The sequence below is a fragment of the Anopheles gambiae genome, chromosome 3, assembly GCF_943734735.2.
Source record: "Anopheles gambiae chromosome 3, idAnoGambNW_F1_1, whole genome shotgun sequence".
Lineage (NCBI taxonomy): Eukaryota > Metazoa > Arthropoda > Insecta > Diptera > Culicidae > Anopheles > Anopheles gambiae.
The window spans coordinates 92,737,976-92,765,327 of record NC_064602.1 but is presented as its reverse complement, the minus strand read 5'-3'; the positions used below and the strand labels follow the sequence as shown (position 1 = coordinate 92,765,327).

General features: G+C 48.1%; 1 protein-coding gene across 1 annotated transcript; it reads right to left on the bottom strand.

Annotated features, from left to right (window-relative positions):
- Positions 1-13,169: 13,169 nt before the first annotated feature.
- LOC1280733 (chitin deacetylase 1) lies at positions 13,170-27,149 on the bottom strand. Its single transcript, XM_320597.5, has 5 exons — positions 26,648-27,149; positions 22,036-22,196; positions 21,675-21,924; positions 14,681-15,002; positions 13,170-14,495 (listed from the first exon to the last, which is right to left on the bottom strand). The coding sequence occupies exons 1-5, from the start codon at positions 26,697-26,699 to the stop codon at positions 13,667-13,669; spliced, it is 1,614 nt and encodes a 537-aa protein (XP_320597.3). The 5' UTR covers positions 26,700-27,149; the 3' UTR covers positions 13,170-13,666.
- Positions 27,150-27,352: the final 203 nt, after the last annotated feature.

Below are 27,352 nucleotides of genomic sequence, written 5' to 3'. Positions count from 1 at the left end.
TGCATTTTAGTTTCATACAGTCGCTGACACAAAATTTTAGCACTAAATCACATATTTTTGTCTGTAAGGCACCAAGTTTTGAAAGTATGTTACCATTCTTGTCTCTGAGGAATCAATTTTTTGACTGTAAGTCATTGATTTTATTTCATTGTATTGTATCAAATTGCACGAATATATGACAGCAGTAGAAAGGATCGATACAAATAGGAAATTAAATTTATTATACTCAAAAGATCACAATAAGCGACGAACCCACACATCAAAACATTTGAAAATAGTATCCAGGTCGTTCCTCAAGATCCAGCAGAAACCAATTTAGGGCCCTTTTCTCTCTTTAAGACCGTAATCTGAAATTACAGCCTATCAGCTGTTTACATTGTATAGCAGTTCTCGAGCAGCTGTCAAGGTGGGTTAATATACATGAGGGCTCATCCCAAGGTGCATCTAACTTTGAGGCTGAAATTATCTAGGCTGAAAATTGCAGAGATAGTTTGGTGTGTGGTTTTATAAGGAGTGTTGACATGATTTCAGCCGCCAACTGTCAAACTCCATGTAAAATGCTGGCTAGTATCGTGAAAGGCCCTTAGACAGATTTGAGGCGATCATAAGGTACACAACTCAAATTTCTGTTGGTGTACAAGGTGTACAATTAATTGTTGGTATTAAGGTGTACAATTTAAATGATTGTAGTGCTTTTTGCCAGAAAATGCTGTAAAGTTTCATTTCTGATGATTCTTTTGAAGTTGGTTATGGGTTAATTAATAATTGGTATTGATTTAAGATTTAAATTTTTAAGATTGAAAACATGTATGCATATGCACAAAAGCCGTTGAAATCCAGCATAAGTCTGTAAGCATACTTACAGACCAATGATATTTCAGTAACATTATCATCATCATCATGATCGAAGCGGTTAGCAATCAATCCTGTTGGTTGTTTCCCCATGCTTACCGTCCAGTTTCAGTTTTGTGCTATCACTTGATTGACGATCTTGCCCGCATTGTCAGAAAAAGAAGGGATTGTAGCTTTTGTTGTGTAGCACCCGTTATTTTTTCTTTCTTAGCTGCCATCCATCATGGTTCGGCTAGCTGTCGTCGCATCGCATTGTTGACACCAGCCCGGGCCCGGGCGGCTGAGGTCCCACTACGATACGATTGAACGAACCACAGCTCCCGGCTTCCCTTTCTCCCGTGCGAGCGGGTGGGGTATTGGCTCGAAAGTTGGCAGTTTGTGTCGACGGCTGTGGTTATTGTCCTCCGTTCATGCACCTTTTGACCACCGAACGCCTGCACGAATAAGCCGCTTCGCTTTGGGGGTTTCTTTGTACGTGTGTGAGTGTGGCTGGTTTGTTTGTGCGTTTATTTTTTTTTTTATCATCATCCCCAACGGCGGCTGTGTGCGGTGTTGCGGGTGAACGTGAAAATGTAAAATAATAAATAACTTTCCCTTTTCTTTCGCGGCTGGGGTTCTCTCGCGCGCGGGCAGCCTTGCTGCATCGATAATTTCACCGCGGTGACGATGAGAAAGCCGCCGGCTGCGGTCTCGCACCTCCGCCAAAGGTCCTCCGGCGAGGCGGGCAACGTTGCAGGAGCTGAGCGAAACCGAGCGTCCAGCTTGGGACAAAGGGAAAGGGGTGCGGATCAATGATCATTTGTCATAAGCCGGTGCTACTGGATACGATTCGGACCGAGTTCGGTTGAATGCGTTGCTACCGGATGTTTCCTCCCCGATTATTGCTTTAATTGGGGAGGTACAGTTTCGGTGCATGTTTTTTTTACGATTGATCACAATTTGCACGATCTTCTCTCCCGAGAATAGAAAAAAAACAAGCTGAAATGATGCTGCCATGATGTTTCATGCGGTCTGAAACAGAACATTTCACGCAGCATAACAAAAAAGCTCCATTTTTTTCCAATACAATACTACATTTCTTCACCGGTTTCATCCGGTCAGGGTAAATGTGAATGAACTCTGGTCAAAATCGAAACACACACACACATACATCACAACACGCGGCTAAGAGAAATAAAGTGGCAACGAAATTACCATCATATCGTCTTTCTCCACCGTGTTGCCGTGGCTAAATGGTTAAAGCATTTTACACATTCGCGTCACGTGCATGGAAGGATGCAAACGGTAGCGGCGACGGCTGAAGTGAATGTAGGAGAAATAATGTACAAAAGACTTCAACGCCCGCTACGACTTGCGCGACTTTTGCAGGCGACGAACCTTCCGTCGCGCAGCGCATACAGAAAGTTTTCCACTCGGCCATTCTGGCCACGTTGGCAGCATAAATCGTGAGTGAGGTTAACGAGCACGTACTTCCAAAAATCGTCATCCACTGCGTTCTCGATGCGTCTTGCGTTTGCTGAACCTAACGAAGCATTGTTCTGGTACCAGCAGGAAGTCCTAGACGCTCCTTCGGGGTTGAGAAAGTTCTTCTTCAATTACTCGTGCGCAGCTAAGAAACATGCGTGTTACATTTGATTTACGCGATCAAAACGCGGCTGCAGTGTTATGAAATTTTGAAAACAATGACTCATGCACACTTTGTTCAGTTCTGCTGCGTAAGCTTCCTCTCCCCAAACCCAGTAGAACAGGTCGATTTGTTTTTCAACCGCGTAGCAGCATTCTTTCATCCAATGCGTGTGGCTGTTTGGACGGGCTTTCTTTCGTCACGGTGGGTACGGTAAACAATGTCACCGTCTGCCCTTTTATGGCGGAGAGTGTTTGAGGCGTAGTGCACGGCCCCCCAGCAATCATCCGCGCGCTCCGTGGGCAGGCAACTGTCAACCGTTAAATATTGCCTGACACGTTCCAGGTGGGATTTTGAATTGAAGTTGGTTTCGGTCGTCGATTGTTTTGCACCGTTCTGCGGGCCTGCCGAAAAAGGCAACCACCTCTAATACCTCTGGACCTGCACTGCTAAAGGTATTGGTCGGGACACCTTCTCGCCACCCTTTCGCAATTGCCTGGCGTCTGCCAGATTGGAGAAAGAAGTGTGAGAGAGATGGAAATGGAAATTTATTAAGCCAAAGACCGAAACCTGCAAAAAAAAACAATTTAAAGCTGACGGGGATACAGACATGCAGCAAAGAAATCCACACAATCCACGCACATCCCAGTCAAACAAAACAGAAGAAATAAAAAAAAAATACACAACTCATATGATTAGCCCATTTCAAGTGACCATGAAATAAGTTACGCTCTGTTTGTAGCCGATGCGTGTTTGAGCTTGCTTTTTCGTGCTGTTCCTTTTTCTTCCACACATTTTGGGGCTTTGGTGTTGCCAAATGTTGTTATCACACATTCATGCTGCCCGGTGGTTCACATATTGGGCACAGTTTGGGCAGGGAATCGGCTAGCTCGGACACATTGAGCAGGAGATTGAAGGTGCTTCTGGTGAAGCGAGAAGAAAGTAGAGTGACCCACGACGTCCTGGTCTTTTGATGGAGGCGCCTTGGAAAGGGAAGTTAGCGTTAATTGACATTCGGCCCACTAGTGAGCAGGTCGCCTGAACGATGATTGAAAGCTGTTGTGGATGGGTGAAACGGCTGCTCCCCTCAGGACAGATTTCACAGATGACGGCGTAGACGGTGATAGTTGCCTGTCCGTTTGCCCTTAAGCAAAGCAATCGGAAAAGGGTGGAGATTTTTGGACAAAAGGCGTCTAATCTCTTTTCATCGCCATCCGATGGTGGATTGACTAGTTCGGTAAAATGGTAGTAGAGAATAGATGCGTAGATAGTCGGTCCATTATATTCTTGATTAAAATGGAAGGATATTAGACAATGAGAATGAGTTTAAATCGTTACAATAATCGGGTCATATAAATTAAACCCAAGCAAAAGAAGCTGAAAATAAAGAAACCCTCAAAATAGGAACGGATAAATATTGAGTGTTTTATTTTTTATTATTAAAGAGGTTTAGGATTCTTTATCGATTAAAACCAAAATACCAAACGCTCAAGGTAATACGGAAGCACTACAAATACACTATAAAACTGTTCGCTATATCAGTCTGCCCTGAACTATTTGGGTGAGTGAATATGTAAATATTACAGAGCAAAACAATCGTACTGTGTGTGCACTCCTTTCCCTGTCTGCATTTCTCACACCTTTGCCCGAAAACCCGTTATCCGCATCCGCAAAATAATGCAAAAAAAAAACAATAACAAAAAATTGGCTAGCAAAAAGGAAACACGGTATAAAAAGCCACCGTCCGCAACACCTCAGGCAGACGGGAAGGCAGCTTATTATTCGGCAAATGTCAAGGAAATGGTGGGCTGTCGATTTTTGGCCGAAGGTGAAAAAGGCAACCGAGAAGCGTTGGTGAGAGGAGCACCATTTCGGAGTGCAATCCATACCCAAACCTCACCAAACCCCCCTTCTTCTCCGTTCGAGGACGTTATAATGTTCATTGTGCTCAGCCGGCCGGCCCGCTATGCTCACGTTTGGTGGAAGAGTGGATTTGTGGATTTTATTTTTTAGTTTTATTTTACGACGATGCACCAAAGTGGCGCTACAAATAGGTTTAAAAATACCGGAGAAGGAAGCTCCGGTCAGCGCGCGGCTGTTACGATCTCGACCATAAAAAGAGCCACCCCCTTCGTCTACTCGTCTACCACTGGCTCACAAGCCCCTCGGCTCACATGCGCTCAAGGCACGGAACTTTTGCATGCCTATTACATGCGATGAGATCGTGGTACACCGTTGACTGTACAGCACTATGGGGATGGTTAGTATTGATAGTGGTAGCTAAATATTTCATGTTTAATTGGGATTTATATTGTGACAAAAACATCACTATTATAAAAAAATAAACAAAGAATTAAAATAAAAAACCAATCAATCGACTTGGATGGTTATGAACTATTGAAAATGAACATGAATTCGAGGTTTATTTCATGTTTATATACAACGTATGCAATAATGTGGAAGAAATTTGAGGATTCTATTAACTTGTCCTTGTTGTATTTCCGTTGTATTAAAATTGAGTGATGTTTTTTTTTATCGAACACATCGAAGAGATTTTTATTTATTTTTTCTTTAAACCAAGCTTAATTTTTGAGCTATACGAACGAATGGTTTGTATTAAAGGTCTTTATCAGTGATTAATTCTATCCGAAATCGTACACATACATTCGTACACACATACATAAAGAATCAAATACTACAAGTTTGGTGCAAGTTAGGCGTCATCCATCAATAACGTAACGCTTGCAGTGGAAATAGAGAGATTCCAATCTAATATCGCTTCTTTAGCGCAACGACCTGCCTGTAGCAATACTAATGGGTTTGGCTCTTAGTGACCTAGATTGATTTCCCAAAGCAAAATAGTTTGTTCTACGTATGGGGAGAACGGTACATACGCGGCTTGAACCAGCCCGTGATATTATTTAATAATTCAATAAGCGTACAGAGGAATAACTTACTCATTAATGTAGCATTTTTTTGACAATGTACCCATTTATTAAAAATTCATCCTTTATCTTTATCACTTTTATTGTAATTTTTTCACTATCTTGATTGAAAAACTATATACGGGGGCCTTCACGATTCTAGTTTTTTGTATGGAGTTTGACAGTTGGAGGCTGAAATCATGTAAACACTCCATACAAAACCACACAAAAAACTAGCCTGCAATTTTTAGTCTAGATTATTCTAGCCACAAAGCTAGAATTAGATTCGAGTACCTGCTCGAAAACACGGTTTTGTTTACATTTATCCCAAGGTGCATTAAAGAAATCAGGTGATCGAATCTGGAAACAAAGTGTATGTAGTCCAGGTGGTCTCATAGCATTTTTTTGTAACCAAATTTGAATATCACTTTTTGACAGAACGAGTGAAAACTTTTGCTCCAACGAGCTTTCTGGAGGCTTGACGAATACTCAAAACACTCTTAAAATCTTCATTCAGAAGCAGAAGCGATAAAAATCAGGCTTCTAAATTCATACACCTTGGGATAAGCCCACCTATATATTATACTCACTTAGATAGCTGCTCGAAAACTGCTATACAATGCAAACAGCTGACAGGCTGAAATTTCAGCCTACGAGCTTCAAACGGAAAGGGCCCCTACAATAAAATCCATCCATTCCTTCTGTCCTGTTCCGGCCCATAGTGTTCTGCCGGCGCCGGCTAATGACAATGAACATTCGCAAATGGATGGCAATCGAAGCCAGGATCCTGGTGGCGCGATTGCTGTGACGTGCGGGCGGATACGGTGCGGCTCGATCGATCGCACTTACTTGCAGATGCACTTACTTTCGATGCTGCCGCTTCTTCCATTCCACAAGCCTCCCCCGCGTACACCATTTCGCGCCGCGCTCTGGTTCATTCACTCCAGAAGCCGCGCTCATCGTCTCGCCAACACGATGATCTAAAACGAAAGTGATTGCTATCGTGGAATGCAAACGAGAGAGCGAGCCGTCGTAATACCCGGGCCGCTCTTTGCGGCATGGGTCTGTGTTGCCTTCTTTTTTCGTGTGTGTTTCGTGGCTGTTGTCGTCCATGTTTATCACACCACCGGCTGGCGAATGGGCGAGTTCGCGAGATTATGCAAACGTGCAATCGGTGGGTAATGTGTGCTTTGCATTTGGCACCTTTTTTTTTGTTGTTGTTCGTTGTTGCCACAAACCTGTCGCTGGTTTGCTTTTGTTTCATTTACTTTGATTTCTCTCAACCCTGAGGCATCTTCAGTACCTCCCTCTCCCTATGGGAGGGGGCTTTGTTTACAAGCCTTACCCCGCTCTTTGACCATCCTTCAAAGTGCAAGGTCTGCGCACCTTTGTTATGCTGTTTGCCGATCGCCGCAGGAGAAAGGAAATGCGCATGCGATGCGTGGATGCTGATGTCACTGCGTGTATTAATTGCTGTGGCGCACACGACCCGATCGTACGATGTATCGTGCGCACAGCATCCACCGCTCGGATGCATCTTCCAGTGATGGTGTGCTTGTTCGCTCGACGGGACCGTTCTGTTTGTGGTGCAGAAGCCATACATTATTCTTGCCTCCGGCCAGCAACAACACTCACCCGGCAGCGTGTGCATTCGGTGGGAAATTAATGTTTCTCATTCCGGTGTATCCGTGCGATAGAGTCGCGGGGAAGCTTGGGTTGGTCGGCTCCAACTCAAGGCTAAGAGTTCACAGCCGGGCGGTGCCCGGTGTGTCGCGGCAAAGAAACACGACCCGACAACAACGGCACCGGGTTTACTTTCATCGCGTTCGCGCACCGTTGACCCGGCCGGTCTGGGACTCGTTAACCTTCCGCATGCTGCTGCAGATTGGATAGCAAACACCAGCAGTTGCGAAACAACAGCAGGGGCATACCTTTACTAGTGACACCCGCGTGGACCAAAATGCGTCTCCAGAACAAAAGGCCAATAACACGGCGTTGCATTTGTCGCACCGGTGAGACGATTAGTCTCCGTCGAGAGAGGGTGTCCAGAGTTTGTCAGGAAAAACAGGGCACAGAATTGGTGCGATTTATCAAACGTTAACTGCCGAGGGGCTGTGAAAGAATTCAAAAATCTTGTGTGCAAGCAACGAGTGGTTTGGGTACAGTGTTGGTAGAACTGGTTTGAATACGCGAGAAGTACTGGGATATTTACGTGCAATAAAAGCTCTCCAATAGCTCGTTGCAATAGTTATTATGTTGCATTCAGGTGTACCATTGGTTTAAATATGACATAAATGATACGTTTGTTGGTCTGTTTTGGACTGTTTTTGTGGTACCATAAGACTGCCAAGAATGGGGTCACGAAACAATCCTATGGCTGGTGCATAATTCACTACTAAGAACCTAACTGCTAAGGAACTAGCATAAACAAAGCAATAAATTACAAATCTAATGGCTAGGTTAACTTCAACGACGTAGAATGCAATCGTCTTACCAATAGTAGCCTACGCTCGTTATTTGAAGGTTACTGCGTAAATTGGCGTGAGTTTAAAATTAGACTAAGTCTGAATCATAGTATTATCAGCAACAATGTGAACATCATAGTGCCCAGTAGTCATCATCTGCAGGAATATCTGACGTTTTCTTCTTCATCTTTATTTTAGCTGGATTATTTAGATCCTTTCACATGGAATAGCTCCAAAAGTTAAAACTTCTTTATTGAAGAAATTCAATGTACAGTTCCAAGGCTCAAGATGAGGCATTTCGCCGCATATAATGTACACCTTTGATGGAAAGGTATTCGTTAAAAAGATCACGACATTTGCAGTTAAATCTAGAATCTTCTTCTTCTTCTATTTGGCGTCTCCTACGCGGACATGCCGGCCTATACAGGCTTTCGAGACTTAATTCATTACCACGCACCCGGATAGCCAATCCTTGCTACGGGGGAACGACGGTCCATTTCAGGTTTGAACCCATGACGGACATGTTATTGAGTCGTTCGAGTTGACGACTGTATCACGGGAACGCCCTTCTAGAATCTGTAATCTGCAATTTGTCCAAAGAGACCAAAGAGCAACGGTAGATGAAAAGATACAGACACCTCAAAGCGCTCCGTTGCTTAATGGTTCCAGTTCTGCACAATTAGTCCTATTCTTGTAGCAGACATCTTGTATCTCCGAACCGATTAGCCGGCACATTGACTCACAATCCGGATAGTTCGGAATTACACCGCCACACCGTGATCAGTATATGGCCAACCATTCCATCAACCTCCGACCGATTGTCATTCAATGTTCTAAGGGCGCAAGGGTAGTAAGGTGGCGCAGGCTCTGAGCGTCAGAATCGCGCAGCTCGCATTGCATACTAATTCCAACGCGTACAGTTATACGACTTAATTGACGCGGGGTTCGACAGCTCGGGCCGTGGCGGTTCGGACGGCGATAGCGGTAGATAGCGGTACCGGATTCCAACTTCCCAGCACCCGGTAGTTTCGGTAGCCTCTGCAACCGTTTTGCCGCGCAGTAGCCAACAACACCAGCAGTGGGTCAATTTGTGCGCCGCCCAGACCCGGTAGCCGAATAGAACGATCGAAAGAAGGGGGGGAGGCAATTCGAATGGAATCGATTCCGAATGGCAACGTGGCAACACGATTGGTGGTCGTCGGTGGGCGCAAGTGAGTCGAGAATGTAGTAATGGTTGAACGGTTGTTTCTCTTTTTTTTTTTAATTACCGTGCCTCGCGCCTTTTTCTACCGGATTGCGGCTTGGAGGTCAGAATGGTAGACCCTGTTCGGTCGGTGGAGGGAACTCCAAGCGACTTTCGGATTGATGGATGAGGTCGACGTTTCCTCGTGTTTTAGAAACATGTTGTCGCTAAGTCAAGCAAATAGTTAGTGTGCGTTTCAGTACCGATTGCACACACATTGTCGTCGTATCTTGAAGAAGTAGTACTTGACGATGAATCAGTGCAAATGAACTCCCAATACTGCTGATTTCTCTGAAGCTGTTAGATTCGCATAGAGAGCTCTGGGCCAGGCTGGATTTGAAGGCGGCATCCAAGCTATAACCCCCACTCTGGACCGGCAATCAAGCACGAAAATGATCATCCATTACAGCGGCACACCGGGAGTGTTGGTGGTGCCACACGATCTTCCGCAGACACCAGGCTTTCACAAGGCGCCCGTGGCCAACGGGTACCGGCTCGTGCACGAACTTGACATATAGCGTGGCATGACATGGCCCTTATACCCGCACCAGCTGGCCGCCCATCCAGCGGTGCGATATCGTGAGAAGCCCGTGCCCCTTTCGCCAACACGCCGTACACACACACAAACACATACACTCACCCACACCCAAGCGCTGAGCTGCTTTGTACCGAATTTGTAGCATTTTGTTTGGGATGACGATAATTGACAGTTGACGATGAGCGGCCTAGAAGGAAGTGTGAGGCCCGGTGCGTACGGAGGAGACCATCCGGCAAATGTGTCGTGGCAGGCGTCGTGTCGTCGTCGTGCGGCTGGTGAAGGTGTTCCGCAATGCAACGGTGAATTATGAAAGGAATCGATCAGGGTGTGCTAACGGTAACGGTTTTGTCAGGCGGCCATGGTGCGGGTTGCTGCGCGTACAGCCGTGAAATCGATCGGCACTGTGTCGCTTTTGCCACCCCTTCTACACACCGTGGTCGTCGGTGGTGTGTGAGCGTTTAGGTTTAGGTAGGCGCACCAGCAACATCATCGCCTTCATCATCATCACCGCCACCATCAACATCATCATCATCATCATCGAGGAGGTTAATTAGACGATCCCAGGTTCCTTGTTCGGTCTGTCACGGGGTGTATGGGTACAATCGGATGGTTTTGCGCTGGAAAAACCCAACCCCAATGAATCGGAGATCTTCGTTTGGATCCAAAAAAGAAGTCTCTCGGTTCCAGCACACGGGTGCAGGGGCTTACCGGTTCTTATTGAGCTGGTTGGTTTGGATGTTTTTTTTTACTTGTTATTTAAAAAAGATCACTATCTAGCCGTGCTACGTGCTAGAGCATTTCTCATTCAGACATTTAGTCATAGCCGGTAATGTTCGGGACCTTTGCACTGGCACATTCTTCTTTGCTGACATTCATTCGGTGAGTTGTGGGGTGGTAGTAAAATTGATTTGATTCGATACTGAAATTAAGGGTATTTCCCTGATCGGAGTTTTGATTGGAAATGTAACCTTTGCATTGAAATTTTGTGTGTGTGTGTTATTGCTATTGGTACGAATCTTACGATTGCATGAAAGAATATCGACACAAATGTAAATGATGTTGCGCATGGTGTAGCTATTGAAGTTTAAAAAAGCAAGAATTTGTCGACACTTGCTCAGAGATACGCGGTTTTGCAAATATTTCAATTTTTAAAGCAAAAATACCTATTTTCTGATTGGATATTACCCAATAATTGATTAAAAAACCTACCAACTAGCAATTGTAATCAACATTACCTATACTTCATAGGTATTTTGATCTTTATTTGGTAACAGATTGTACATCTCTTATTTGAGCTAAATCATAATCCCATAAAGTTATACCTCCTTCCATGAGCTCCCCTTCCATTCCACGTGACAACACGTAAGCTACTGAAATGACTTTAAGATTCCTGCCAGAACTTGTTTCTGCCAAAGCACCCTAACCTTGAAACATACTTATGAATAGCGTTGTTCATCCCGATTTCTCCCTTCGCTTGTTCCGGGTGTGTGACGTGTGAATTCTTCGCCGGTTCATTATCATAAGCGCTACAACCCCCCCCGTAGCGGCGCCTCTTGCTTTAGTCAAACGCTTCTTGGTGCGTCCTAAGCGTAAAAAAAGTGTCAATATGGCCACGCTGGCTGCTACACGTGGCGGCGTTAGCTCAGAGTTAGAATGATGAGGGGGGGGGGGAAGGTGTGGATAAAACATAGACCCTGTTCGATTACTGTGCTAAGCTGGCGTCGTCGTGACGCTACGCCAAAGTACACGTCAGTCCCTGGGCCACATGAGACAACACTGATAGTGGTGGTTTCTAGCAAAAGAGTTCCCACCGGGTGCGCTAACACTTTCGGCTAAAGGGCTAGAGGCACCATGCAGTACACAAAAGCAATCGGGGTACGATCGTGAGCTGACAACCAGCCCCGCTTTCGGCATAATCACTGCCGTGTGGAGCTTTTTTTTTGTTTTCGGTGTATGGAAGAATCGAATAGCCAGCAACAACACAGTTGTACGGCAAAAACAAACACAGCACCAAGCGCAAATAACAGAAAACAGAGCCCGGGTCGAGCGGTTGTTTCTAATGCAATCTCAGCGGCTCTGCGCCCTGGCGACGCCAGACGAGAAGGAAGCAGACGCGAGCTGCTGTGGCGTGCTTGGCGCTGCATTCACATACGCAAATGATACACGCTCCTTGCACACACCACACACCGCAAGTTGGCCCCTCGAGCGGCGGGGTCTTTGGATGACAGCGGGAAGCCGAGGCGCGGGCATGTGGTATGATTACTGGATCACCTTGGATGGGATAGCAAAATGAATGAATAGAAAACGAAAAAGCAGCAGTACTGGAAAAACAGAACGCCATTGCTAACTCTCCCTTTCTTTCTCGTGGCATGGCTGACGCGGGCAGACGAACGAACGGACTGCGCACGATGCACACCGGAGCGAACGAAACTTTCGAACGATCCGGTTCGATCGCAGGCCCAGAATCGAGACAGAAAGCGAGTGAGAGAGAGAGCGAACTCTATTGCAACATCTTGCGCAGTGCAGCGATAGACGACGAACCGACTTAACATAAATTTGCCCCGCGGATCGATCGACACCATGTAGATGCTTCGGGCGAGGTGGATTTGCGTTTCTTTCTCTAAAATAGTTTGTCTTCTTTCACAGTCAATTTTGGAGCGGTGGTTTGAATTGAAAAACAAGTTCAAAACGTTCGTTTGTGGCTCGAATGAGGTGTTGTATTTCGTATTTTCTTGGAGTTTTCTATGCGAAGAGTATGTCTTCTAATCGCTAAAATTTTGCAACATTTTGCAACGGTGCGACCGGTCGGTGTCGATTCCCCAACCCGATCCACCGTATGAAACATGTATGAGAAACAATTTGCTTGGAAAGTAGGGCTGGATTCTTTCATTCCGCGCACACAAAAAAAAACACAGGAACCGCTTATTACGGCACAGAAATCACTTAAACAACTAGGCGTCTACACAGTATTTACATATTAATCGAGAGTCGAGAAGGTTTCCCGTGTGGAGCAGTGGAGCGAGAAAGTCGGTGAAAAGCGCGGTACAGAACCGAAGCTAGTAACGGTTCGGTGTTATAGCAGCAAAACGCAGCATGTGCAGAGCTCGCTGTGTTTAGCATTGTACCGTTCGTCAAGTTCCACTAGACGAGGGCTAGGAAAGAGAAGAAGGGATACCTTCTGCTCATTACGCATACCGTGGGAGAGGCGTTATTTTTTTTTGCATTCTATTCCGCTGCCTCCTCGGATGTACAAAATGTCAATCTTACTTTCGTCGTCGTTTGCCGTGCAGTTTTGAGTTGAGTGGATAGTTTTCTGGAATAATAGTGTTTTTGTTGTTGCAATTTTTTTTCTCCATTTGTTTACTTCAGTTGAGTTTTCTTTAATTTTCCATCTTGTTTGTGTATTAAATTAAGTTATAAACGACAAAAAAAAAATACATAATTGTAATATCCACAGCATTCGTTGTTCTCTTACTACTCTTTTTTTATGCGTGTCTTCTTCGTTTTTGTTTGCAACATTCCATGTGTGTATGTGGAATGGATTCCATCTTGCAACCCCTGCCTCGAGGGACGGCTTTGTCAGGATAGGTCTCGAAAATGGCCACCGGCAGTGCACGAGGCAACGAGGCGCGAGACCAGACGTAGCCGGGAAAAGGAGACTAGGTAGGGCTGAAACAAAAAAAAAAACAAAAGGTCGCTAAGATCCTACCCAGCTAGCTCCTCGGGGGTGGTCGAAGACGGGATGTTAAATCTGCAACGCACCGAAAAGTGAGAAAAGTGCGGTTGCGTTGACAGTATTATCAGGAAACGGAAAGAAGTTCCCCATGTTCATAAAGTGAAAGATTAAAAACGAAACATTGAACAGTCGTCCCGCTCTTAAAATCGAGACAGAATGATTGCTCTAAAATTGAGTGTTTACGACCTCCGCTAAAAAACAAAAAACTAAGGACGCATCGAGAAAAGCTACAAAAAAACATGTTAAAAATGGTCAAGAAGGATACTGCAGAAGATAAGCTAAGCTTAGAAGAAACCATCGCCGGTCGGATCGTTCACCCACGGGTAGTTGTTCGGGCAGCGGACGCACGTCTGGAGGTTGATCGTCTCCCCGGGGACCTCCTTGGAGGTGAGCTTGCAGGAATGCGGCACCCAGCAGGCGGGCTGTCCCTCGACGACGCACTTCTCCCTCCACGGCTCGAAGTTCTTGACCTCGTTGGTCGTTCTCGGGTTCTGGATCCACTGGATGACCTGCGTCATGGTGACGAAGTACACGTCGTTGTGGTTCGCCAGCACCTCATCGATCCAGTAGAGGAACGCGTCCAGGAACTCGGGATTGTTCTTCAGCCAGGCGGCGTGGAAGTACAGACCGAGCGGTGCGCGGTTCTGGTCGTAGTGCCGGTCGAAGTTGTGGTTGAGGAAGTTGTAGAACTGATCGCCGGTCAGAATGTTCGAGCAGGAGTCGACCATCGCGCAACCGGGCAGATACTCGTCGTTGGTCGGGTCCTCCCGGCGGTCCAGCTCGTTCATCACCATCTCCCAGACGGCGTGCGAGCGCGTCGGGCAGCTCTGCAGGTTGCCGTGGCAGCGGTGCGGCATGCGGAAGTACATCGTGTACGGCCAGAGCGGCGGGTTCGAGAGCGGCGCCGTGATCGTCGAGTCGTACAGGAACGCTTGCTCCTCCATCATGGTGAACTGGTTGTTGCCACCGACGCGCAGGTACGGCGCACGCACACCCACGACCGAGTTGTCCGTAATGTTGGCGTACTTCTCGATGATGATCCTCATGCCGGCCATCTCCTTCGCCCAGTCGTCCACGGTAGCGTTCGACCAGAAGCGCTCATCATCGTTGTGGCTGTTGTGGCAGTTGCAAAAAAAAAAAACAGGGGAGAGAGAACAAATGTTGGTGGAGGTTTGGACCTAGTGACCAATAGGGTACGGTGTCTTGCGAGGTCTTTCAAGGCTTCTTCGTTTCCCTTATCTCGTAACAAATCAATCGCGTCTATGATGCATCCCCACACACACTCTCGGGGTACTTACGTGATAGAGTGAACGGCAATTTCGTGCCCCTTGCGGTGCGTCTCCTGCACGGCCGAGTAGTTGGTGTACTTGTGCGACACGAAGTACGTCGCCTTGATGTCGCAACCGTTCGGGTTCTTGCGCTTGCCGTTGAAGATCTCCTTGTACAGGTCGATGTTGTTGTTGTTGATCGCGTCGTCGAAGGTGATGGTGATCATCATCGGCACATCCTTGGCCGGCAGGCTGCCCGGGATGGTGGTACCGTCCTCCGAGCAGAAGCAATCGGGCAGCTGGCAGACGGACTCGTCGCACGGTGGCGCACGGTTCGGGTCGTTCTCGATATCTAGCGTGAGGCAATGGGGGAGATATGAACCGAAACGTCAAACATAAGCAACGAGCGACTGAGCATGTAGAGTGAGCGATATCTCTTTCTCTCGAGAATCATTAAAAGTTATCTTGAGCTGCTGGGATGATTAATAGCGTTGCGGCCCCGGACCCGGACAATGTGCGAAGTTTTCAAGGTTTGCAGCCAGAAGGGCAGTGGCAGCAGCGGACAAAAGAAACGTAATGGAAGCAGTAACAACGCCGATCGAGACCGTGAACATTGCATTTGCACTTACGACTCCGTGCGACTTCGATAGAGATCTTCGTTAGTTCACATTGCTGATGGTGCGGTTGTTACGAAACAAAGAAAACATGTTGACCACCACCACCACCAGCAGCAGCAGCAGCAGACCGGACCGGGGAACTGATCGACATGATGTTAAGCTTCGTGTAAGCATGCAGCTTTGGAAAGCATGAACTTGTCAGCTTCGGAAAGGACACCTCGTCTGGCTTGTGGTTTCCCTCCCAGCCGTCTATCAAAATGCTTGTTTTTGCTTCGGTTTTTGCGGGAATCAAACACCCCTCCCCACCTGATCGGACACTGAAATCATTGAAAATCACGACGAAAAGCGAACAACACTCCAACAGAGCCCCGAAAACCTGATAAGAAAACAAAGCAACCTTTTGTTGCTATGTCCCAGGTCTTACGCGGCCAGCCAAGCGAAATCCAGTTTTCTCAAACGAAATCGAGAGTGAAATTCAATTTACATATCGAAGCAAACACACACACACACACCGGTGGTGGTGCCACACCCGCCCGATCTCGGCGTGACCCGTGTCGAGACACGCCGTCGGAGAGAAAGATCCGTAAAGATCACGCCGATTTGATAACCGTGCGGGCGCGCGCGCGCGCTCGAGAGTGTGAAGGTTGGTTTTGGCGTGGCAGCGGTATCGCGCCCCGCGGGGCCTAGTTTGTGTGTGTGCTTTTCAGGTTTGCTTTTTTTTTTGCTGCCCTGCCTGTCTGCTTGTGTTACTTTCCTTCTTGGCCCGGCTCGAAACCGGCTCACCGGGATTATGCGTCTCCCGAGCGATCGTGCGGCTCCGGGCCAGAGGAGAAGGTGATATTACGCAAAGCGAAAGTGTGTGCTTACGGCGTGTCGGCGGACTCCCGAGGGAGTGGAGACAGCTTATAAGGAGGTTGAGGGAGGAGGAGGAGGAGGAGGAGGGCTGCCTGATATCTCCTGCAGCAACATCGCTGCTGTCTCGGCAACTTTGGACATAGGTCCAGATGATGTCCGCGTGTCCGAAAATAAGTCACCACCGCCAGTCCACACAGCAGTACCTCGCAGTCTATAATGAGCGGTCTTCCCTCCCTTCCCCTTGGTTCAGTTAAACCTGTTTGTGTGTGTGTGTGTGTGTGTGTGGTAGGTCTGACCCAAACGTTGCGCTCACTGCTCACTCTAGCCGACCACGACGACGTGGCTGAGACACGTAGCTGGAATACGCGGCTACTTCCACATATCTCTTTTTTTGCTGCTGCTGCTGCCGTTGTTGTGGTCACTGTGTGACGTATGCGGAAGGGAAGGGCTACAGCATGGGAGAGCCATGATGTGTGCGCATTTTATGCGTACCACCCATATATGCCACCGCACTATCGCCAGCACAGCACTGTGGTGTGGAGGGCAGCTAAGTGGCAGCTTACCGACGACGCTTCCTGATTGCTTCCTGCTTCTTGCGATTGGCGCACGTTAAGCACCATCAGCGCACAAACCGGATCCAGCGCTCGAGTAGTAGGTGCTGCACCTGCTCCCAAGGGGCTGCTCCGAGGGTGGGTAAATATCAGGAAAGTTCAGGACTTTTCTGCCACTCGCAGGCCTCCCTTTTTAAGATAGGTGGCCAACCTTCAAGCGCTACCACCAGGAACTTTCGCGCACCGCGATGAAGGACGCGTAGTAAGAAAGGTGTATGAGATGTATTCTATCGGATGGGACAGAAATTGACACGATCCTTCAAATTAGATACACATGAGGTGGGCAAAGTTTAACGCACGCCCCACACAGAGGGATGACTGGGCTGTTGATTCAATTAACAGGTGTGAGCTCACCGCTAGACGTTGCCGTTAGACTTCCTAGATTTCTAGACTGTTCAAGTTGAGTAGGTTTTCCTGGGTTCCTGGAAACAATGTACCTGCTTGAAGGCGCTGGTACGATAGAGGCGTGCAGGAACTATCTAGATATTCTGATGCGGAAATTGTAGGCTTCACCTTTCACCTCCCGGCACGCTTTGACGATCACCGTTGTTCTGCCTCGTTAAACGTGGCTTGGAACATAACGTCCGCGTGTAACTCATGTAGCTCTCTAGCCCTCTAGCCAAAGCCGTGTAAGGTTTTGTGTGCCGTGGGCAAATAACACCTACAGCCTACAGTGGAATGTCTGCACGCGAAAAGTGCATTCTCATGCTCGCGCTGTGCTTGGCTGTGTTGTGGCTGTTTTATTAAATGGCCACCACACGAAGGGACGGAAATTAATCAACAATGCTCCATTAGCAAGCAGTTGCCCATTACTGGCCAGTGTGGCGGTCTAGATCCAGGTGATGAAAGACCGAACGGAGCGATGTTGTTTTCGATTTTCGGACTGGTCTGTATCGTTACCGACCAAACGAGAGCGATGCTATTTCAACAATTTGCCCAGCTGGCGTGCTTTTGTTGGCGCACGGCTAAGCAAATAGCGAATAAATAACCCTATTAGTTCGGCAGTACCGCAACCCACGTCACGACACACATACCCAAACCGATCGCGGGTGGGTAAGAATTGGGCGTTGGGTTGGGATTTACGCCTAAGCCGGTCGTGCCGGTCGTCCACCGGTTCCTTTAATTTCATTGTGTCTGGCATTTCGGCTGGCGTTCGGTGCATGAAATTGAACTTTTCTTCTTCCATCCAATTCCCACCGCCACCGCGTTTGCCAGCGAGAAAGCGCAATGTGTGTGTTTGTGGTGCCTTGCAAACGATCGATTGCAAACGATCGATTGGGAGGGAAGACTAGACTAAAAACCTACCCCGGCCCAAGCCGGCCTCGATCCCTCCCGCGGGGGTTGCTGCCGTCGCGTATCGGTGCGATTACATAAGCCAGCTGAGCTGATCGATGAAACTTATAACGGGGAGAAGGGGGGGGGAGGGGGCTGAAGAGTTGCCAACCGAAAGGGTACACCGATCGGCGTGTAACCTACAAACCCGCTTTACCGCCACAGACTCGCAGCGACAAGCAAATCCTCGAGGCGAGCAGAGGGGCTGTAGTCCTGCTATCTCCCAGCGCGACACACACACACACGGAGACACCAGATTGGTTGGCCGGGCGTGTGCACAAGACCGGTTCGTCGAGCTCCATGGTATGGCAACTCCGGTACGGCTGATCCGAGTGACCTAAACACCGGCCTGGAATCTTGTCTGCTGCACCTTCGCAGATTGATAGAGAAATTACACGCGACATACACCGGGTCGGCGGCGGACTCGACCGACTTGCCGTGCAGGCATGGTTTGAGTCCTGTTGCAATGTTTGGCTAGAAGCTTTACAATTTTTTTTGTTTCTTTATTTTTATAGAGACTTTGTGCCAGCCTTACAAATTGTGTGCTTTGGAGCACAGCTTCGGGGTTTTGGGACGGGTCATTGCACAGGATGGTTTGGTACATTCTGAACAGTGTTGTGCTTCATTATTAGCTTCTCAAAGAGTGAAATCTGTGCAGTACAATACTTCAATCCTGTATCATGAAGTACTCATTTGAGTTTTGAGTTCTTTGCAAAGAGTTGTAGCGCACTCACAGTGTACAGAATCATTAGTAATTGTAATAGCTCTTATGAGAGCTAAATCTTGACGAGTGTTTTGATTCTCCGAACTCATTTGAGAGTTGAAGCTCGTTGAGTGACTCATTTCGACGAGTAATAACTCACTTACAGGCATTTAAAATGTATACAACTCTTTCGAGAGTTAAATCTCCACTAATAACTAATAACTCTTCAAACCGACTAGCAACTCTCTTGCAGCAAATAAACTCTTTCGTGTGTTAAATAACTCTTTGGCGAGTTCTCACTCGTCCGATCGCCAGGAGTGTTTTAAAAACGCCGGCAATCAACTTCTACTTCGGTTTTGATGGCAATTTAGGAGCAAAAAGTTTTCAATTTTAACTCCCCATTCTAACTCATCAACTCAGAATAGGCTCACGCTACTGAGTGGCTATTCCCATCCTATTAGCGTAAGCAACTTAAATCGATGCAAATCGCCTGACTCGGTCGGTTCGGTCACACCACCGTGTGCACACACCATGGTCTAAAATATGCGCACATAATTATTGAACCAGCCGCGACCATTCGACCGGCGCGAAGAACAAGAGGAGCTCTTAAAATAGGACCCAAGACTCGGCTGCAGGCAAGAAAGTGTTGTTGTTCCCAGCGCCTAAAAGAGGCACAGGCCTTGCGTGACATTGTGGCTCGCTTGGGATGCTGGCCGAAGACGGCGACGACGACGACGACGATGACGACGACAACGGCAACCACGATGAAGACGTCGACGTATGCACGGTAAACCGTTGCGTAAGCTTTTGCAATTCCACCTGCTGTCCGCGTGTTAGACCCCGATGATCTGTGTGTGTGTGTGTGTGTGTGTGTGTGTGTGTGTCTGTTTTTGTTGCCGTTTCTGCTGCTGCTGCTGCTGTGATTGTTGTTTCGTGTGTTGCTATTTTCGTGCGCGCATCACATCGCGATTCCTACGCTGCATAACCTTTTGCGGAGTGTGTTGTCAAAGGTAGTATGTACACCACTCTATCAGGAACCCTCTGACCATCCTCCAAACCTCTCTTTTTGCCGGTACAATAGAGCAAACAACATGGGTAGACGAGGGTGAGGGTGCGAAACAAACAAGCAAAAAAGACCATCGACCAAGCTAATTGCCCCGCGGGGCAGCAAAAGGCTAACAGTAAAATCGGCCCCGCACCGTACAACCGAACCGTAGAATCACGCTTACATCCGGCTCCAGCAATCGGCCTTTCTCCTTTCACCTTCATCTACGTGTGTGTGTCTAGGGAGTTTTTTTTATTTATTTTTTCGCTGATGAAGGTGCAGGATATTTGCAAAAAAAAACACCAGTTTTACACAGCTGTTCCTGTGCTTCAAGCACGCGCGTTGGAGGAAATCGGCTCAAAACGGGAGCAGGCGAGCGAGCGTGCATTTACCACATCACCAATTTACCCCAGCTGCATAGTTTGAACCGAAAACAAAAACAACAACAATAAAAACTCGAAACAAACACACACACGTACACACAGTAAAATGGTGAAAAACGCACCATTCAGGAGCGCAAAGTGCATGCAAAATGTGAAAGCCACTGTGGGCCGGCATTTGTTGCGTTTAGCTCTGGGTTTAAAGTCAAGGGATTCAGGCGAGAGTAAAAGCGAGAAACCTTTTTCAGTGCTCTGTGAGTGTGTTATTTTGTAATGGCCCGCGTGATGTCGATCGCAATGATCGCAAAGCCCCAAACCCGGGAATCGAAAGGTGATGGTTTTTTTTGCAGTATTTTTTCGTTTTTTTTTTAAAAAAAGATCCTTTCCATTTCGTTTCGTGGTGTGCGTGGTTGCTGCCTAACAGAACTGTACCGCGCAGGAAAGACCGCGCACCGGGGGAAAGAGAAAGTTTTTGTTGCGGTGAAATTATTCGCCCTAGAGCGGCCGAATCCCTTCGCCTGTCACAACCTGTCTTTGCGTATTGTGTGAACAGAGCTAAAAATAGCTGCCAGCCGAACTACAATCATTTCGCATAAGAGTCGTCTACGAACGATGCGTACAAGGCACTTCGGTGGGGGACTTTTTTGCCAAAACAACACGATCGCAAGATCTTCCCCGTTTTTTTTTTTTGGTGTTGCGGCTAGCTTGTGCAAGGTCAGACCACGAAGAACGAGGCGCGTATGGTAATGTGTTTGGAGAGAAGAGCTTGAAGAGTCAAAAATAGGCATCCATTCGATCCTGCTGGGCCAATGTTTGGCAAGCCTGTGTATCGTCTGTGTATCCCCCGGCCCCGCTAAAAGCAACGTGTGGCGACTAGCTGGGCGAGCCGAACGGCGGCTCTCCCTCAAGGACGTCCAGGTTTGGATTTCAGAGCGTCTGCAACTCGAAAACCGATCGCCGCACCGTGGCAAGCGTGTCGCGCCTTTGTGTGTTTGTTGCGGGCGCATTTGTGGAATGTGATCTTTCTACCGCGCGCCCCGGAGTTGCCACTGGTTGTTTTGAGGGAGGTGACGCGAACGGGCGGGGGCGGGGAGGGCGGGATTTGTGGTTTTTAGCACCACTTTTCGTAACAACTCGATTAGGTGGAATTTGGCTTCATTTTCTTGGCTGCCGCTGCTGTTGGATTGATTTAAAGGAATCCAGTTTCGCTGCCACGCCTTGGCGCGGATTGTGGAGGATTATGCAAATACTCGACTCGCGCACTCGATTGTGTGCCAGTCGGGTGTGTGTGTGTGTGTGAGGATGCTGCTGCTGCTGCTAGTTATGGATATGAATTTTAAAACGGGCGTGATCTATGGCACGGCCTCCAACGAAAATGTGTTTTTTTGTCTTGTTTTCTGCGTGGTTGTGTGGTTAATTTTAGCGCATAACATTTTCGGGAGAAATTCGATCGGCGATTGTGAAATCGTTCGGAGACTTACCGCAGGAGTTCTCGTCCGAGCCGTCGCTACAGTCCTTCTCGCCGTTGCAGAACAGGCCGCGCTCGATGCAGTTACCGTCGCCGCAGGCAAGGAACCCGTCCTGGCACAGTGGCTCGTCCGTGATCAGCAGCGGCTTCACCTTGCGCTCCTTGTTCTTAAACTTGCAGTTCTTTACCGCGTCCTTCCAGTCGCAGGTCTGCTTCTCGATGTCGAAGTACAGACCGGCAGGACAGCGGATGGCTTGCAGGCCCTGGTGGTGAAATAGAGAAATACATCCCAGCAAGATGATTAGTAAGCTTTCGGGTACGATGTTTCGGGAAGGCATCCACAAGCATCAGCCGTATAGCAGTGCCGTACTTACCGACGATGTGCACTGGATGACGTCACGGCAGTTGTCGCCTTCGCCCGCTACCAGCCGGAACCATTCACCGGCATCTTTGTCTTTGCAAAGCTCTTTCTCGAATGACTCTTCCTTCTTGGTCGTTTCTTCCGCCTGTCGCTTGATTCGCACTTCGGCCGTGGCTGTGTGGAGGAGGAAGAAGGTCGCGGAAAAAAAAACATGAAACGAACGAAATCGAACCTTATACTCTCAATCTCAATCTCAATGCAAGATGGGTATGTAAAGTGCACCGAAGGTCAGAACGGTTAAACGTAAATCTAGTACACCCAGGGTAAAGTGAGCCTCTCCAGCACTCTCGGCGTGCTCCGAAGTGCACTTCGTTCTACCGGTTGAACAGGCAATTTGGCACGGCGACTATTACCGTCCACCGGCTAATGGTGGAGCATGTTGGCCCGGGTCGACCTAGTGCCCGTTTCACAGGGCCGTGATACCGATCGCCCGTGCCAGGCAAAGATTCATCTTTTCGTGTGGCTTCTTTTTGTTCACCCCAACCATCGGTTGGGCAATCGATTGCCCTCGGGCGCGTTTGCGTGAACGGCTCTCAGCGTGAGGAGCGCATCAATTCGGCAAGATGCATGCATGGGTGCAGGGGGATGAGCAGTTAGCCGGAATGATTAAGGTTACCTCCCCCCCCCCCCCCCCCCCCCCTGTGCGGCACGGTGACGGTGACTCGGGGTACATTTATTGACTAACCACAAGGTACGGAGGTACGGTTGTACGGTTTAAGTATCACTTGTAGATCGCTTGAACCTTGACCCTCCCTCCTCGTGGTATGCTTAAGTGGGCACTGGGGTCCGATCGATCTTTTGCACGCGCATGGGGTGAGAAAAACAATACAAAAAAAACCTGACGTTGAAAGGGGAAAGTTTGCTCCGAGCTGGTGGGTGGTGATGATCAGTGCGGGGTTCGGTACGGTGAGAATTGAGCCAAACTTTCGCCCCGACTGCGTTGCGACGTTGGAGCCCCACGGTAATCGATCTTTTGATGAGCGTGTTAAATTACCGATGCCGGGTCAGCGAGATGGGATGGTGTGTGCTTACGCAGTTAAACCATCAACCACTGTTGTTTCGTGCAATCAGCTAGAGTTCAAGCAGTGTTGACATTTTGTGCGAAACGGTGTGTAATTTATACAAACAGTTTCGTTGTGACGTTGTGACAGCAAAAAAGCGTGTCACCATTGCTTGCGTTCCCCTTTTTTTTCGCCGACAAAAGGTGACACAGGCTACACATTAAGCCCTAGACGCTCATCCTCACACACTCTACAGCGGCAACAAGTACAATGCAACAGGTGCAGCTGCAGTTGCCCCACGGGCACACACTTAGCCACAGTCGGTGTCGGAATGGGCGATGGGTTTGGCAGCCCTTGGCAAAGGCCCGGACGGCAGTGGAATGCATCTGCCGCTGCGGCGGGACAACCAGGACAGTGTAAGCGATCGAGCCGTGATTCGTGATCAGGCAATCGCAACAATCTAGGGAGAGCTTAGCAGCAGCAGCAGCAAAAAAAGAAGGAACGCAAAACCCATCTCACGGTGTGAGGCAAACACTCCTCCTCCGTTTGACATTTGATGCGGCACCCCCAAAACCGTGTTGCGAAAGGGTCTTGCCGCCAGCCGAATGGATCATTTTCCATACCAGCATAAATGGCTGCTGCCGTTGCTACGGCAGCATTCGGTCTCCTTTCATCATCTGGGCGCGTCTCACAAGCCGTCATGGAGGGGGTGGGGGAGGGGAGCATGCTCAATGGGTTTGAGGTTCATTTGTTTGATCTTTCCTCGGTGCTCGGTATGATCCAGAGGTTCGATTCGAGCACGGTTCAGCTAATGAACCCGAAAACCGACCACGCAATCGCAATTGTTTTGCTGTATCTTTGCGCACTTGATGGCAATCATTACTGAAGGGGGGGTGGGATCGAAAAAACAAGATTGATTTTGTCGATCAGCCACCCCCCTATCTCCTCTCATTTGACGGGGTAGGATCAAGGAAGCGGTTTGGATGTTGAAAAGCAAATTATAAAGAAGAAAGAGAAAAAAAAACTATCACTTCGATTGCAAGCAACCACAACCGGCATGCGTTGAACGCGGAAAGCTGTGGCACGATCTCGCCGATCTACCTCGGCGAGCGATCGTGCATTGCATAAGGCACCACCACCGCGCGCTCGCTCTGGCGCTTCCCTTACCGGCTGCCAACCGGCGGAAACAACAAATCAACTTTATGCGATGAAGCCGGGACCGCTGAAAAGGATGTAATGGCAAAATAAGTAACCCGCACACCCATAATTGCTTGGCATGGCTCGGGTAGCGCTGCGCTCGAGCTTCATTAATGACGCACGCTGCACACGCAGCAGAATAGCAACGACTCATCAGGGGTGGGTCTGTACCGGGAGGGTTTTTGGAGCTATCTTTTCACCAAAATTTCTGCCAGCTATCGATTGTGTTGGATTTTATTTGTTTTGTTTTTTCGGACAACTTGGGCAAAATACATATGAGAGAAAATTTAAAACCTCCTGTTTGCGAGCAAATTCAGACCAATTAACAACTTAAGGAGGGAAGTTATATGTGGCTTGAGGTACATTAGTGCCATTTCCAGGGATGTTGAAATTACAATCAAAATCGCTCATAATTTTCGCTTCAGTAGTTAAGGTACCGCAAGTACCAGGCTTAACAGTTTAAGTGTTTTCGTAGCTGGAAACGCAATACTTGGCTCGAAGGGTACTACGGTTTATGAGGATATTGGAAGAGTGAAGGTTGAATTAATTAATCTCTCTATTAAAGACTTTAAACAAACCATTCAATGAATGTGAATAAAATCCTAAAAAGCCTAGCCTCAAAGGCCATATCTTCAATATCTTTTAGTAGTTTGGAGGAACTTGGGAATTATTGATTGTACGTCAACAAACAGATGCTCTTAAGCATGTAATATTGGATTTTTTGAAGATGCATTCATATGTTCAGAAGAAGTTCAGACAAAGAATGACAAAGCTAAAGAAGCTCTGGGATAAACATCAATATCCTCAAGATCATCTATTTCTTCACAGCAGAAGTTGTCTCAACGAAGATCCCGAGTGAATTCCTGAACTAAACTTCAGCAATTGATGTAGGTCTTCTGCTCATGTTCTTGGAAAATATAGCTTGAAGCTTGAAGATATTGAAGCATTAACTACATTTAATCTGTATGTATTTATATGACTGTTAAACCAACACCCCCATTGCGTAGCCCATTCCACCCGTTCCACTGCATCGAACCCATTTACATCGAGTTTGAGGTGACATTTTGGATGGCCACCGCGCCCGCGCTTACGAGCGTGTCTTAATATCTGCATTTAAATTCTTCGTTTTTGTGTACGTAAAAAAATGAAACGTACGGTTTCGAATTCCACCTGGAAACAACAAAAAACATCCACCCCAGTTCCCAGTCCCAGAGTTGGAGAAAGAGGTTGTGAGTGTGTGCTCAAAATTGGCTTGCATTATGCGCTGACGGAACAGGTTTTCCGCGCGCTCTTTCGTCCCAGGATCCACACCGGATCCTCGGTAGTGTCGGCGGGCAGTTTGCTGCATTATCACGTAATACCCGCTGGGAGAAAGAAAGCCGGTACGCCAGAGCAAACCAGCCAAGTCGACCCGGTTCCGGCCCGCAAACCGCTTGAGGATCGACAAAAAAAAAACAACACGCGATTGGGTGACGCTAGTGATCGTGTCCGCAATTCATCCGATCGGGACGTTGCAAGCGGACCGAGCGATATGCTGATTGTATAATGTTATCTGCTATTCAGGTCTCTCCGTTTTTATTTTTTGCTCCATCTCCATATCCGGTATGGGGTGGGAAATTGAGGCACCGTCTGTGCGGTAATCGTGCGTGTGTGTGTGTGAGCTACACTGAGCTACGGTGCGGAAGTGTTAGCGTTCGCGATTAGTTGCAATTAGGACATTCCGTCCTGTGGGAGAAGCTCCGAAATGTTCAGTCCTCTTTGTGGGTGGAGTGTGTGGAGGTGTCGTTGGAGATGGTTCGTTTTGGGGCTAGCTCTACCAGCACCACTCTAACGATCGATTTTGTGCGTTTGTGTTCCAAAGTCGTAGATGCGTGTCAAACCATCGCCAGCAAAAACTCCCCCGTAAGGCGTAAGCCGTGCAAAGGGTGAGCGATAGGGTGAGCAAATTTGTGAAAGGTTTTGCACCCCATTCCCTCCCCGCCATCTCACCCGGCAGTCACCCGATCTGCTTTTACGCGCGCGTGTGTGTGTGTGACACAGAAACTGGTTCTTGTGCAGCAGTTCGTGCCGTCGTTGCGTTTGCGCTCAACGGGAATTGCACTGTCTTTTTTTTCGTTTTGACGATCGCAAAAAAGAGCTTAAAGGGAAAACGCCCTCTCCACCCCCCGAAAAAAAAAGTCTCTCAAACTGGCACAGCGAAAGGGGCAAGGAGCGGAAGCCCTTTCCCCACAACGCTCCTTTGGGTTTGTGGGTGTTGCTGATGATGTCAGCCGTTCTGTAGCAATCGACCCCTCTGTATGCCGTTGTAGGGAAAGGCAAGTGGGTGTGTTTTGAGGGGGAGCGAGTACTTAAAACTAGTAAGCTTACCTGCTGCCACCGTTAGCGCGAGGATGCCAATTAAGGCCAGCAACTTCACCATGTTGACGGTACACTTTCGCCCTGCCACTTGTTTGCTATTTGCTGGAATAGCTCACTTCTACTACTGCTTCTACTACTACTAATTCGTGTCTTCGCTACACGGTTGCTTCCCTGCGCTTGCTTTCCTCGCTGCCTTCACGCACACTTCAGGTTCACCGGAAAAAAAAACTTCCAAAACCGCCCTCGCCCAAAATTGTCCTCGCCAGGGCAAGTGACTGCACGCTGGCTTCTGGCTTCCAACAAACCACGCACTCGGTCACGCACGCACTCGGTCTGTCTGTTCGCCGCTGTCTGTCGGCTGCTTTTGCTGGTGGTTCGGCTCGGTGGCTTCAACAGTGAGACGAATTGTTGTGTTTGCAAACGGCAGCGCAGTAATGGAAAGAAACCTCCGCCGACTGGGACCGTGGTGGAGACACTGACTTAATGCTGTGACCGTCGCGCAGCTTTGCAGCTCGGTCGACGGGCTTTTTCGTGTCGAAAACGGGCGCGCACACACACGCACACACACACACACACACACACACACACACACACACACGGCAAAACCGTTTCCCCCTCTCCCTGCTTCCTTCTTCGGGTGGCAGGGTTGGTTTCTGGCAGCAAGCAAGGGGAGCTAAGCTGGGGTTTTTGAGTGTGCCGTGTGTTGTTGTTTTG